Source organism: Maylandia zebra, linkage group LG7 (assembly GCF_041146795.1).
Source record: "Maylandia zebra isolate NMK-2024a linkage group LG7, Mzebra_GT3a, whole genome shotgun sequence".
In the NCBI taxonomy this organism is placed as follows: domain Eukaryota; kingdom Metazoa; phylum Chordata; class Actinopteri; order Cichliformes; family Cichlidae; genus Maylandia; species Maylandia zebra.
In genome coordinates this window covers 17976580-17991340 of record NC_135173.1, presented here as the reverse complement: position 1 = coordinate 17991340, position 14761 = coordinate 17976580, and the positions used below count along the sequence as shown (strand labels likewise).

The window sequence follows — 14761 nt, the reverse complement described above, 5'->3', positions numbered from 1 at the left end:
TCTGTCTGAACATGTGACTGTCTGTTTGCGAGAGTCTCCGTATTGTAATGCATTTTTCTTAATGTCTGACATATCCCTGTTTGAATGTTATTTATTGTTAATGTTGTCCATCTGTTGTCTGCCTATTTGTGGACTCGATTAAACTCTTTAACGTGCTTAAATGATTCACCGTCTGCACCATTGTCCTGTGCTTTTATTTATTTGGAATGTGGCCTGGTTTAGCTATGCATGGCACATGTCCTCTCTTTTAGCTTTGATATGAATGCAACAGGCATACAACTATCTTGAGGCATAGAGGAACCAAACCCACCCCACTCCCCCCTTTAAAAACAAAAACAAAAAAAAACGAATTCAAAAAAATCCCTATGCAGTGACTGTCCTTGCATGGGTAAATAAACTTGGTGTGCTTTTGAACCGGTCTAACATCTCTTAACTCTTCACCGCTCCAGGGCTGTTCCTCACCTCTGGTGGTGAAGTTTGCTGACACACAGAGAGATAAGGAGCAGCGACGCCTGCAGCAGCAGCTAGTACAGCAGATTCAGCAGCTCAACAGCGCCTCCACCTGGGGAAACCTGGCTGGGCTGGGGACTCTTTCACCGCAGTACCTGGCTGTGAGTTTTATTAAAGAACACACAGATTAGCCTTAATGTACTAAAACCTTTATAGTTTATCTGTTTAAATATATTGAGTGTACAGAATACACTTGGTAGAGAGCACTGAACCACCTGATAATTATCAATCTATCCCGTGGGTGGGTGAGTGGGTGCGTGAGCGTGCATGTAAGAATTTTATCACCAAGCTTTATGAATGTGTTCCTGTGTTAGGATATTAAGGTCAGGTGATCCCTTTTTTTTTTTTTTTTTTTTTTCTTTTTTGTTAAGTTTTGGTAATGACTGTTCTAGCTGGAAACACAGCTGCCATTTTGTGTATGACATATCCAACCATATTGTTCTAAGTAATAAAATAATCTGTTGCAAGCTGAAAATGTATTAGGTCATTGTGTAAGCTGAATATTGCACAATACTTTGACCAAAAGTACAAACTGAAACTTGGCTCAGAGTAGAATAATCTTCCTCCTCGAACTGTTTTCTGGCTAAAGGACACTGACATGTGACTTGCATATGCCTTCTCTAATTCAGAGCCAAAGAACATGTGACTTAGATGGCAACAGCTGAGGCGTTTTATGTTTCTGGGACAAAAATGAGACATTGAGCCTGTTGCATGAAGCTGTAAAAGCTGTCGTGCCGTTTATTTAATTTAAACCTCACATAACTTTTTGCCTTCTGGTCAAAATGTGTTGCCTCTTGCTAACATTGTCAAAATAATGACATGGAGTATAAATCTTGGTCCAGAGTTGTTCCTGTGCATCAGATAATTTTCCACAGATTAGACAAACAGTGAATAGTTTGCTACGGGCCATTCGATCCCTATACAACCGTTGCAAGAGCTTGGTTCGTATTGCCGGCAATAAGTTGGACTCGTTCCCGGTGGGTGATGGGCTCCGCCAGGGCTGCCCTTTGTCTCCGGTTCTGTTCATAATTTTTATGGACAGGATTTCTAGGCGCAGCCAAGTGGCGGAGGGCTTTCGCTTTGGTGGCCTCAGAATCTCATCTCTGATTTTTGCAGATGATGTGGTTCTGTTGGCTTCATCGGGTGAGGGCCTCCAGCTCGCACTGGAACGGTTCGCAGCCGAGTGTGAAGCAGCGGGAATGAGGATCAGCACCTCCAAATCTGAGGCCATGGTTCTCAGCCGGAAAAGGGTGGAGTGGCCACTCCGGGTCGGGGATGAGTTCCTGCCCCAAGTGGAGGAGTTCAAGTATCTCGGGGTCTTGTTCGCGAGTGATGGGAGAAGGGAGCCGGAGATCGACAGACGGATCGGGGCTGCGGCTGCAGTAATGCAGACGCTGCACCGGTCCGTCGTGGTGAAGAGGGAGCCGAGTGTAAAAGCGAAGCTCTCAATTTACCGGTCGATCTACGTCCCTACCCTCACCTATGGCCACGAGCTGTGGGTAGTGACCGAAAGAACGAGATCGCGGATACAAGCAGCAGAAATGAGCTTCCTCCGAAGGGTGGCTGGCCTCTCCCTTAGAGATGGGGTGAGAAGTTCGGCCATCCGGGAGGGGCTCAGAGTAGAGCAGCTGCTGCTCCACATCGAAAGGAGCCAGCTGAGGTGGTTCGGGCATCTGACAAGGATGCCCCCTGGGCGCCTCCTGGGTGAGGTGTTCCAGGCATGTCCCACCGGGAGGAGGCCCCGGGGCAGACCCAGGACACGCTGGAGAGATTATATCTCTCGGCTGGCCTGGGAACGCCTTGGTATTCCCCCGGATAAGCTGGAGGAGGTGGCTGGGGAGAGGGAGGTCTGGGCCTCTTTGCTTGGGCTGCTGCCCCCGCGACCCGGCCTCGGATAAAGCGGATGAAGATGGATGGATGGATGAATAATTTAGTCCCCAAATTTAAAGAGGATTTAATAATGTTAGGAAAAAATAATATTAATTATCATGTCTGATCTAATTTTGTTTTCTAGATTTGACTTTTGTTTTCTTTCATATCTTGACAGCTGCTCCAGCAGGCCACTTCTCTCAGTAACCAAGGCAGTCTCAATGGTATTCAAAGGCTAGGAGGTGAGTTTCAGAAGATCAGTTTACGAGTCGTAGGAATGCAAAAAGAACAAGCTGTTAGGGCTGGGCGATATGGCCTAAAATTCATATCGCGATATAATTTGAAGCACGTGCGGTAACGAGATATATATCACGATATTCTATTCTTCTGTATAACGTATTTTCCACAGTATAAGGCACACTTAAAATCCTTTAATTTTCTCAAAAATCGAGAGTGTGCCTTATGTATGAATTCTGGTTGTGCTTACTCACCTCGAACCGATTTTGGCGTTATGTTAAAAAATGTTTTAGTACAACTTTGGCAAGCTGCATGGCTTGATGGATTGTCAGAGCATTATGGCTGCCGTAGTGAGGAGCTTTGCGGCGTAATCTGGGTCCAAAACTCCATCCCTTCAGGTCCCAAAGTCAAACGAACATTGAGTTAAAAACGGTCTAAATTCTTTCATCTTTAATTAAATCATCAGCGTTGCTGCTTTATCGGGTGTAACAATTAAGTTTAACATCCAGGCATCCATGAAAACAGAATTTATTAATTTTAACAGAGTTAGAAGTTAGCAGGAAGTTAGCTCGCTAGTTTCCACGTAAACATGACATGCCATGTTCTGACTGAGAGATTTTTTTTTTTAAACTAATTAAAACGTACAGCTCTGCTACCACTTCCAACATAAATGAAGACAGAAAACTAAACAGGAGTGGCGTTTGCAGGGTTACTGAAGTTGGACTACCTGGTATATAATGTTGTGCTATGTGATTGCTAGTGACACAGCTATGTTAGCATAACATTAGCACAGTGAAGCTGGAGGATGAACGCCAACTTTTTTTCCACTCGATAAAAGTTAACGTGAGGGATTCTGGTGGTTGGAGACAAATGCAATCGCATAGTGGGATGCTATACAGGGGCCAAACTTCAGTCAGGAGAACAATTAAGATTATTCATCCACAATACAAGGTTAGTTATTAATATACTGCAACAACATGGGAATAGAACAGCTGCGAGAGAATTCAACATTAATGAATCAATGTTATGGAAGTGGAGGAAGCGCAGTTTTTTGCTTTCCCCATATTTCAAAAGTGCTTCATCTCTTTGCTATGACTGTCGCCGGGCATAATTTGAATCAAATCACTCAAATCACTTTTTTATTGTCATATCACATGTGCAGGTACATTGGTACAGCACATGCGAGTGAAATTCTTGTGTGCGAGCTTCACAAGCAACAGAGTTGTGCAAAATACAATAACATAAACAGGCAAAGTATACGAATGGCTAAATCTGAAACTAATAAATATATGTACAATATATAATAGTATATGCAAAAAAAATAATAATTCTGGATGTATATACTAAATGTTTTTCTGTGTGTGTGTGTGTGTGTGTGTGTGTGTGTGTGTGTACACATATTTTACAAATTAAATAGTCAATAAATAAAATATATAAAAATATACAGAGTTGAGACATGTGCAAAACAGTGGCATTACTATACAGTATGGAGTGCATAATGTTGAAGTTCCAGTAGTGGAGGTGAAGTGTCTATGACGTGCAGATGATAATGGTTGTAGCCGCTGCGATGCTTTCAACCAAAACAGGCGCAGCTTGATGACATCAACATGCGCAATCGTGATAGAGCGATATAGTCAAAATCTCTATTGTTGGCCAAATTTATATCGTTTCTATCGCCCACCCCTACAAGCTGTGCTGCTCATGTCACCAGCCCTCTGTCTCGCTGCGCTTCGCCCACATGCTTTTAAGTACCTTAAATTACATTACTCTTTTCAGATCAGTGGCACGCTAATTACCAATAATGCTATTTTCAGCCTATTCCGGCTGCTTGAAGACAAACTGCTCATCCCTCTGCCTTGGTCATATTAAAAGCCAATGTGAAGAGCTTGAAAACTACAGATGGGGTGCTAAAACGAATGATAAATCTTCAAGTTGGAATTCATATTAGATGGATTTGATAGATCAAGTCTGCTTCTTTTGTTGGTCATGCTAAAGTAATATACTGTATTTAAAATGTTAAAATAGCTTCCCGATCCAGGTTTAAGTGGCTTGAATTTGCACTCTCCCTCATGACCAGTGGGGGGCGACTTCTCTTGTCAATTTATTGTGCCAGCATTCAAAAAGCAAGGCGTTTTGTTTTTTTTGTTTTTTTAATGTGGCCCTACCCTGTAATTGACAAGTAGCCACTGTATGAGGATGACATTTGTCACTAAGTCAGAGCCATCCTGGTTTTAAATCTCCAAAATGGTAAATGGAAGAAAAATATGAGGTTTTACAGCCGTGTCCATCTTGCATTCTCTGAGATCTGAGAATGTGATTTGGTGATGGTAAATTTCCCAATATCCAAGCAGTTTAATATAGAGGAAAGCTTTTAAATGAATGGCAGCACATCCTATTTTAAACTTTAAAAATTCATTGTTTGTTCTTTTGCTTTTAAAATCTATGTATTTCTTCCATGACTACTTTCAAATTTATGCTGTATGCAGAAAAATTCAGTCTTTGATAATTCGCGTGTCTTTGTACTCTCAGCGGGTGTGAATCCACTTCAGCTGCAGAACCTGGCCACATTAGCTGCCGCTGCAGCTGCAGCTCAGAGTTCTGCCAGCCCAACTTCCACCAGCGCTCTGTCTACCAGCAGCGGTGCCCTGGGAGCTCTTGCCAGTCCAGGTAATTAAACACAAACATGAGATGAATTTTGAATGCTGCCTGTACAATACATACAACAGTTCTGTGAGTCGAGCCCCATGGCAGCATCATGACTAGTTAGTTTTGTTAGGGGTGTGTTTTGGCATGGCCTGGCTGTAATTGCTTGAGTCGCCACCTCTGCTCTTTGTGTACTAATTCATGTATAATATATTAACTAAAGTATAAAGATTCACTCTCTCGCTGATTGAGGTGTACAGTGCATGTCCACAGTCGGGCCACTTCTCCTCTGCAAATCTCCCTCATCTACTATTTGCCTAACAGCCCTCAGCCATTCCTCATTTACTTTATGGGAGTTAATCACCCACATATAAAAATTTTATGAGAGCCCCCATTTCCCTTCAATCTGTGTAAATATACATTGGCTCCATCTGTCTAAGTTTAACATATGGCTGCTTTACTAATGACCGCTCCTCTCTGTGAGACAGATTTTTAACTGCCTCATCTCTGCCATGTCCTCCTCTATAACCATAACAATGTGAGGCAGATGTAAGGTTTTAAGAATCTTTTTTTTTTTTTCTTTTTTTTTGTCATTTGTCAACAGTTGGGTCAACAGCAGGGTCCAGTGCTGCCGCTGCCGTGAACCCCTTGGCATCTCTGGGGACTCTGCAAGGTCTCACTGGGACCTCTGTGGGCCTCAACAACCTTAACGCTCTCACCAGCAGCGTCAGTGGTGAGAATCTCCTTATTTAAAAACTGGATACAAGCCAAAAAAAGGAAGATGCATGTTGATGTTGGGTCCCCATGCTCAATGGGTACTATTAAACTTTTGCTTCTTACAGGTATGGGGGCCATGAACGGGGGTCTGGGAGCCTCCATGGCCAACGGGTCAGCAGTCAGCTCTATGGATGCCCTAACCCAGGCCTACTCAGGGATGCAGCAGTACACAGCGTCTGCCCTGCCCGCCCTCTACAGCCAGTCTCTCCTTCAGCAGAGTGTGGCTGGCAGTCAGAAGGAAGGTGAGAAGATCCCTGGCACACATCACTCAATAAGAATTTTCAGAAGTTTCTTCCTAAATGCAATGAACTTTTATGTTTACAGTAAATGTTTTGTGTGCATTTGAATTCACGTCTAACTAGAGTATCTGAATTTCTTACCAAATGGAGTAGGGCCAGAGGGCGCCAACCTGTTCATCTATCACCTGCCCCAGGAGTGTGGGGACCAGGATCTTCTGCAGATGTTCATGCCTTTTGGAAATGTGGTCTCCGCCAAAGTTTTCATTGACAAACAGACCAATCTGAGCAAGTGCTTTGGTAAGTGTGGTGACACTGCTGGCGTTTCCCTGGTTACATCAGTTAATGGCATAGCAGCTTTGTTTCACTGCAGATTTAAAGTTTAAATGGAGTCTAAGTGCTCTGTAAAGATGAACATGTTGATACTTGTATTTTCTATGTAAATGGATTAGATGCATGCATGTATGTCTGACCGGAGGTGGTATTAAATATCATTTGCATTAGTGTTTTACTGAGTGCAAGCAGTACACCAGTATTGTGATGTAACACCACCTCAAATGCAAATTTAAAGCAGTGAGTGAAAATGGTGCAAAAATTGAAGAGGAGTATGTAATAATGCACATGCTTTTGTGCATTACGTTAACATGGCTAAGTCGCAGTTCACTATCAAAGTGCTAGAATAAAGGTAACTCTGACTGTAGTTGAGGGAAGCTGAATAGTTTTATGGCCTTGGGGACAGAAGGTCGTCAGTCTCTCTGTCAGAGCAGGTTTGAGACAGCAGTCTGTTGGACATGCTGCTCTTCCTGCCCTCTAAATCTCAGATTCACAAGGCAGTATTTATAGTTGTGACCCTTCTCTCTGACATTAACTGGCAGAGAGAAAAATAAAACACCATGTGGCTTTCCTCTGCAGCCTGTCCAGCCACATGGTGTCCAAATATGTGTAAAACTGATGAGTCATCTTGTTTAATTTCCCCTTAAAACCAAAATAAATTACACAATACACTTTTGAGGTATAAATTACGAAAACACCCAATGCAGCAAATATGATTCACATTTAAACTTTGATATGGAAATTATTTTGTACATTTTGTCAGAAGGTTCACTAAACACTCAGTTTAGCTAAAATTAGATTTTTCTGGTAGTTATTTCATGGTTTGTGCTTTTAAAGGGAAAGAATTGCAACCTCTCCAGTCACTTGCTCATCCTGTGGATGGGCTCCAGCTTTCCTGTTGTGAACTGCAGGTAGTGACTGCAGTCCTTGTTTTGCTCTGCTGTCCGTTTGATATAGAGGCACGTGAACCAGTACTCCACCTGCTGGAGGTTCTGGTTAGTGGCTCTTAAACTTTTAGTGGATTTCTAGAGCAGAAAAAGAACTACATTCACCATGTGCAATCCATGATGGTGAAGATGGAGTCTGTCTGGCTACAGGAAGGCAGATGCCAAGGAGAGGGGGTGATGGTCAGCCTGGTGATATGGAAATGAAATGTTGGCATTAAGTTGCTGTTTTGTAATGTATTCAGTTTAGTTTTTCTTTTTTCTCAGGGTTCGTCAGCTATGACAATCCTGTGTCTGCACAAGCTGCCATCCAGGCCATGAATGGTTTCCAGATTGGCATGAAGAGGCTGAAGGTTCAGCTGAAACGCTCCAAGAACGACAGCAAACCCTACTGATCCTAGCCCCGGGGCCTTCCCCCTCCCCAGCTCTAAAGCTAGCACTGCTAGGGTAAGTTCACCCTCCAGCCAAGGTCACCACAGCAGAGACTCAGTGGGGCAAGGGGACAGAAGCCCATCACAGGAGGGAGACTCGGCCTATTCCTTAAAAAAGAAAAAAAAATGTTTGCAATGATCTTTCCACATTTTTGCTGTATTTCATTCCTGCGGTTTTGTCATGTAATTTGAGTCTGATTTAGTATTTTAATGTATATGATTATTTATGACTATCACTGGAGTCGGTGTTCGCTGGAGGTATTTTGTGTCACTGTATTTAGTGGAGAGCATCAGATGTTTCCATGCCATTTCATTGCCTTCAGGTCAAGCTAGACAGGTTGACTAAGGATCAGTTGTTGTTTCTGAAGCTAGGTCACAAGGACCCCCGAGCCCAGAGCTTTAGCCTGTGTTTGGCTGTTTACGTGCAGTTTGTCTCATCCGTATCATTGTCAATGTGAAACTCCTTTCTACGCTAGATTTTCCAGTCTTCACCACACCTCTCTTCTACCCCCATCCCCTCTGTTTCTCTCTCTGTCATCTTTCATTATCTAAGCCATGTTGAGCTAGGCTACCTCTCTGCGTCTTTATTAACAACCTCTTCCAGTCATTCCATCCATCCTCCAAGTCTCCCACAAGGGACTGGCTCTAGATGGATCTCTTTGGGTGCCAAGTATACAGTTTGTGCATGTTGGAGTCTCTGCCATATGTCCTGGTGGTGTCACTTCCTTAAATCTGTGTATTATTGTTTTGTTTTTTGTGCGTTGGGAGAGGAGGGGGGGTTGCCCGTCCCCCCTGTTGTCCTTACTGTATATGTGGTGACTGGCATTATTTTTGTTTTTTTGTGCCTCATGGCTAAATGATTCTTGTGCTGTGCCCCTAACTTTCTCTTCTCTCCTCTTTGTCCTCTCTCTTTCTCTCTCTCCTCTCTTCCTTTTGTGTTTTTGTTCCTTTTTAGAACAAATCTCCATGCCTGTTTGCTCATCATTAGCCTAGCATGTCTTCATGATGTTGAAAGACAAGCCAAACTCCTGGCCCACATCATCCCACCATTGTCTGTGATGTCTCTCTAAGCTCGCCTGACCCCAATACCTGGCCACCCACTGACCTTGACCTTAGCTCAACCTGATTTTTCTGCATGTATATTCATTTTTGTTTTCGTTTGCTTTTTCTGTATAGAAATGTGACGGGTGGGAGAGAGGTCAAGCAAAATCAATGTGAAAACTTTACCTAGGTTAAGTTCATTTGAGTGACCTGTTTTTTGTTTTTTTGCGAATGTTTTAAAAAGAAAAAACCTGTGGGATTTCTTACTTTTAATTTAGCTTTGTGGGACTTTTTTTTTTTTTTTTTTTTTTAATGTTTTTTTCTTTTTACCTCTCTCAGTAAAGCTCACTTGAAAGTTGATTACAGGGATTGGCACACAGCTGTGCTATTTGGTGCCATTAGCAATATGTTGGCTTCTTAAAAAAAATGCTACAGACCACTTTCCAACACTTTTGAAAGTCTGACCATTAAAATCCCTCTCAGTGCTCTGTAATGATCTCTACATTTTGCAGGCAGCGTGAAGACTTACACCAAGGCTATTTAAAAAAAGAAAAAGAAAAATTCATTTATAAAAATATCCAGTGTTTTTCTTTTTCTTTGATTTCTTTTTGGGTTTTTTGTTTTTGAACTATTGATGGCACAATAAAAGGTACATTGCTCTGTTGAGAGAAATGACTACCTACATGAGTCAACTTTTTTAGAACTGATTCACAAATAGACAATCTGTGGTTTAAATGCACACTTAGATTAACTATATTTTATACCATTGAATCTATAGAAGTTTAACTAACAGAACCCAGGCAAACGTTGGGTTTTTTGTAGATTACGTTGTAATGTCATCTGTGTTTGGGCAGGGAGGGGGGGCAGGGGCGGGAGGGTCTTCAGTGTACTACATTTTTAAAGAGGACTAAAAATCTGTTTGATCAGCATGACCATTTGAGGGTCATTTCTAGTAAATTAAAAAGTTCAAAATTCCTCTGCTTTAATTGTAATTTTGTTTTCTGGTTTAAATTCTTTTTTTCTTTTTTTTTCTTTTTTTTTTTTTTTTTCCTTTTTTTTTTTTTTAAGGGTCATATTTTGAGCCTTCCCCCCCCCCCCCCCCCCTTTTTTTTTTTTTTTTTTAATATCCCTGCTAAACTTCCATGGTACGTACATCTTGTCAACTTTCTGTGAATTTCTCTTTGCTAATTTAATTAATGAATTTTCACTTTGCTTTTGTTTGGATGCCTCGTTGAGAGATGATTTACAATGTCTGTTAATCATACAGATGCCAGACAATGTTGTTCTCTTGGATTTTGTTGTTGAAGTGCCCATGTGTCAAATATTTCTTGTGCTTTTTTTTTTTTTTTTTTTTTTTTAAAAAACTCACCACTTTGTTTGCTGTAATATTACCTAGTTTGTCTGTACACACACACACACACACACACACGCTGCAACACATGCAAACACACACAAACACTCTTTCGTGGTTGCAAATGTGGGAGCCCCTGAAGAGGAGAGAACTCGGACACAACACGCAACCTGTGGGTCTCTGCACGTTTTGTTTTTCTTTCCTCTTTCTTTTAAAAACATGCACTCGTGTGATGCTCAAGAAGTCACACAGCACATTAAATCGACTTAATCCACCACAGTAGTGTTGGTTTACAAATAACATTCCATTTTTCTCAGCACGAAAGTTTACACTTTTTTATCAGGGTGGCATTTTTGTGTGACGACCCTGGTAAAACTACCACTTCACCCTCCCCTTCCCCCAAAGAAAGGGTTCCCTAAAACTGCGTACCTGATGGCGCTAAAGAGTTGTCAGCTCAGGGCTCTTTGTTTCGTTTCTTTTCTTTTTTTTTTTTTTTGGTGTGTGTGTGTGCTTGTGGGGGGGGGAAACTAGACACTGACGCAGGATTACCACACAAAATGCACTGTTAACCACCATTTGACTTTCTTTTCAGTTGGGATTTTTCCCCTTTTACTCTAAACTTAAATATTCCTAAACAAAAGGAAGGTACCAAATTTGAACCGGTGCGGGGGGAGGGGGTGTTATAGTTTTGTAAGGAGATGTTAAGCACAATTGTGGGAGCTAATCACTTTTGCAGAATGTCGTGTGTATGTGTGGTTACAATCCCAAATTTTTCCAAGGTACCACTGATTTCTCTTTTAATATGGGCATGTGCTTTTTACAGTATTTTTGTTTTGTTTTCTATCCAAATGCAATACAATATTCAAAGTGCCATATATACGTCTAGAAACTGCCTACACATTATTAGGCCTTGGTTTAGAGATTGCTGCAGTTCGCCTTTCTATTTTGTTTTGGGTTTGTTTTTTTTCTTTTGGGTCTATTTATGCCAGTGTCATGAAAGCTCTTGTCACCTGCTAATGTCTCCCCTTTGCCTTTACTGTGTTGAGTTATTGGTAAATGTGTATTGTGATGTACTCAATTTGAACAGTTGGTTTAAAACCTTGTAGATAAACAATAAACTTCCCTATACATTTGAAGGTTAAACGTCTTTCTTAGTGAGTGCGAGCGCGTGTGACACTTGGCGATACAAACCGTGGGGGATCACGCGTGTTTTGGTGGTGGTGGGATATTTTTGAATTTAATAAAACAGGTACAGTGCAGAAGAGTCAGTGTGGGTGCCATGTGTCGGCCACTGAAATGACTGCAGGTCTGTGGTGATGCAGTGCATGGTGAAGTGTTACTATGAGTGAATATAGTTTAAAACACTTAAAGGGGGGGAATAAAGCACAATGTATAGTCCACAGCAGTCCCAACAGGAACTCTACTCACTTCAGGGGCTTCCATCACAAATCCTGATTAAGCTCTAACAATCACGGTTTCTTCTGTTGGTTTTCATATTCTGAAGTGCTTTTTTTTTTTTTTTTTTTTTTCTTTTTTTCTTTTTTTGACAGTGTGGTAGCTTTGCATCTCTATAGATATCGTCTTGATCTATAAGAAAAAGAGTAGAGAAAAACTTTGTTATTTTTCTTGTCTGATAATCGGTAGGACTCTGTTCATGTTCCACCAATAATTTAATAGATGTTTTTTGTCTTGTCTTGATGAAAGCCAAAGTGAGTGCATCTTGATGTAATCTGTATTATACACACAGTACAGTTATATATAAATATATATTTTTCGTTCTGTTCAATTACAAATTTTTGAAACTGGGTGGGATTTGAAAAAGACAAAAGACAAAAAAAGACATACACAGGCTGTCCAATTTCTACAACTGGTGGTTCATATGTATTTTGTACCCGTGAAGCTTTTTATATTGGAAATTAAAGGAAAAAAAAAAAATCTATATTGGGGGAGGGGAAAAAAAATAAAAAATTGCCTGGCCTATCAATGTGGCCTTGCCTTGACCAGGTCTTGAGTCTGGCCTCTTGCTGGTGTCAAGCAATTTTTTTTCTTCTTCTTCTCTCTTGCTTTTGCCACTAAATGATGCCTGATTTTTGATCTTCTTTATCCCCCTTGGATCTCTGTGTCCCTCACTTCATGAATCAGTTTCAGGGGAGGGGGTGGGGTTAGGATCCTCTAAATTGTGGTAAGTTTCATGTTAGTATATTTGTGCTGTCCACATACTTTAATGGTCATCAGGATTTTTGACAACTTGTGTGGATAATTGTCTTAGTTGAAAAGGTAACTGTTTAATTTGAGCCTTGCTTTTTACCTGTGTGTAGTTTTGTTCTTTCCCATAGTGGAGTGCGTAGCTGAAAGACTGTTCTGTTTTTTTTTCTTTTTTTTGGGTCGATGTTTGTTTGTGTGGTGTGTTTCTTTGCCTCTGTCTCCGAATTAAACCATTTCCCCTAATATGGACTGTGTGTCTTTGTGTGTTGTGCTTGTCCAGTGTTGTAAAGGCATTGTACAAACCTCCACCCACCCTTCCCCAGTGTGTCATGTCTCACTAACTTGTTCTCTTTGTTGCGCTTCTTTCTGCTTTTACCTGAGCTGTAACAGGTGGGGTGGGCAGGACGAGCCGTATTGTATTGGGTTTTATCGGTAAAAGTACTACTGATCTGTGACCCTGCACCCAAGAGCCAAAGAAATGCAGGCACTTTAGTTGCATTTGCACAAAACATCAGTTCAAACTCAGATGTTGTGGTATAAAGAATGAGCAAGTCCCGTTAAACTGATTGTTTTATTATAATTTTTAAAAATGCACAATTGCAGAACATCAATGAGCTCAGTTCTTAAAAGCAAAGATCTGAAGCAGTTTGCCTGAGATAAATGCAAATCTAGTTTTGTCCCCTCTTTTACAGGTTCTCCAAAGAGGGTTATTTGCTGCTCTGCTTTTATATTGATTTGAAATGAATATACTTTCTCTCCACACAAACATGTCCAGTGTTTACCAAGAGTGGTCCACAAAATAGACTATCCATTGAGAGGCAGTTCCCTGGGTGAAACTGCATTGGAGAATTTCCAGACTGCAATGAAGGGAAGGCAACTGTAGTTCACCCGCCTGTTAGAACAAAGGTATGCAGAAGAGCATCTCTGAATGCACAACACGTCAAACCTTAAAGCAGATGGGGCTGCTACAGAAGACCCTACCAAGGCCCAGTCCTGTTAGCTAAGAACAGAAGCTGATTGTCCAGAAATGGACAATAAAAGACTGGAAAAAATGTTGCCTGGTATGTCTTAATTTCTGCTGCAACATTCAGATGGTAGGGTCGGAACTTAACATAAACATTTAAAAGCATAGATGTCTTCTTCCCCTCTTATGAACAATTCAGGCTGCTGCTACAGTTGGTGTAATTATGTAGGGAATATTTTCTTGGCACACTTCAGACCTTATTTATTTTTTGCTGATGTTCACTGTGCTTAAATAACCTCTACAGATTCCAGATCTCATTCTGGTACAACTCCTTTTTGATGTCATGGAACAGGTGCTTGGCATCATGAAAGTTCAGCAGCTGCACAATGTGGTGCTAACATGGACCAAAATCTCTGAGGAATGTTTCCAGCAACTTAAGTCAAGTCTATTGTTGTACTGAGACTGCTCCGAAATCAAATGGGGGTCCAGCCTGGTAGTGGCAAGGTGTACCTAATCAAGTGACCAACAATAGTATGTGATTTGGTGTTCTATTGGACAAAATATCCAATTTGAAGATGAACCCATGGAATTTTCCTGTTTCCTGGTATGTTCTGGTAGTTGAGAAGACAAATACCTGAGGCTAAGTTAAAACATACTGACTTTTTTCTAGAATGTATCTCCTTTTAGTAAATATAAACAAGAATTGACCACAGACCAAAGCTATTGTTTCTTAAAAAGTCTCATCTCTAAGATTTCCCCCAAATCTATAAAAGGTCACATCTTAAATCCTCCTTTAGTAACAGGACACGTTTATTTCCCAGAGTGTTAGGGAGTGGATTTAGCAGCATTACATTAGCAGTCTAAAGGCATACAAAGAACCTCAAGATCCAACTTGTTCTGTTGCGAAAATGGTGTGAGAGGAGAAACTGGCATCTTTTCCCATGTACAGGCGTTTCCATGTTCTCAGTCATCAAACACACAGGATGTAAGGAAGTAGGATGTGACACGTCACAGTGCTGAGACGTTATGTGACTTAGGAAAGCACTTTCTGTACAGTGTAGCAAAGGTCTTTTCTATTTAACCATGAACTTCTGAGGAGTTTAAAAGTGGAACTTAAGGTAGTACAATAGCGCCACCCAGTGGTGGAGATCCCTCTGCAGAAAATGGCAGGCAGTGAGACGATACATAAAGATGCTTTGGCATTTTGGATTAATACAGAA

The 14761-nt window shown here is 41.2% G+C and overlaps 1 protein-coding gene across 3 annotated transcripts in view; it reads left to right on the top strand.

The window, feature by feature from the left end:
* LOC101476386 (CUGBP Elav-like family member 2) overlaps positions 1 to 7996 on the top strand; it is a 29662-nt gene extending 21666 nt beyond the window's left edge. For 2 of the 3 annotated variants that reach the window (XM_004567779.6, XM_024803114.2), the window contains exons 7-13: positions 450 to 611; positions 2558 to 2621; positions 5146 to 5283; positions 5864 to 5992; positions 6102 to 6278; positions 6426 to 6572; positions 7817 to 7996. In XM_004567779.6, the coding sequence (XP_004567836.1) occupies positions 450 to 611; positions 2558 to 2621; positions 5146 to 5283; positions 5864 to 5992; positions 6102 to 6278; positions 6426 to 6572; positions 7817 to 7944 (945 nt within the window). In that variant the 3' untranslated portion in view covers positions 7945 to 7996. The remainder of the gene's footprint in view (positions 1 to 449; positions 612 to 2557; positions 2622 to 5145; positions 5284 to 5863; positions 5993 to 6101; positions 6279 to 6425; positions 6573 to 7816) is intronic. The other variant, XM_024803113.2, reaches the window with a different exon arrangement.
* The last annotated feature ends 6765 nt before the right edge of the window (positions 7997 to 14761 follow it).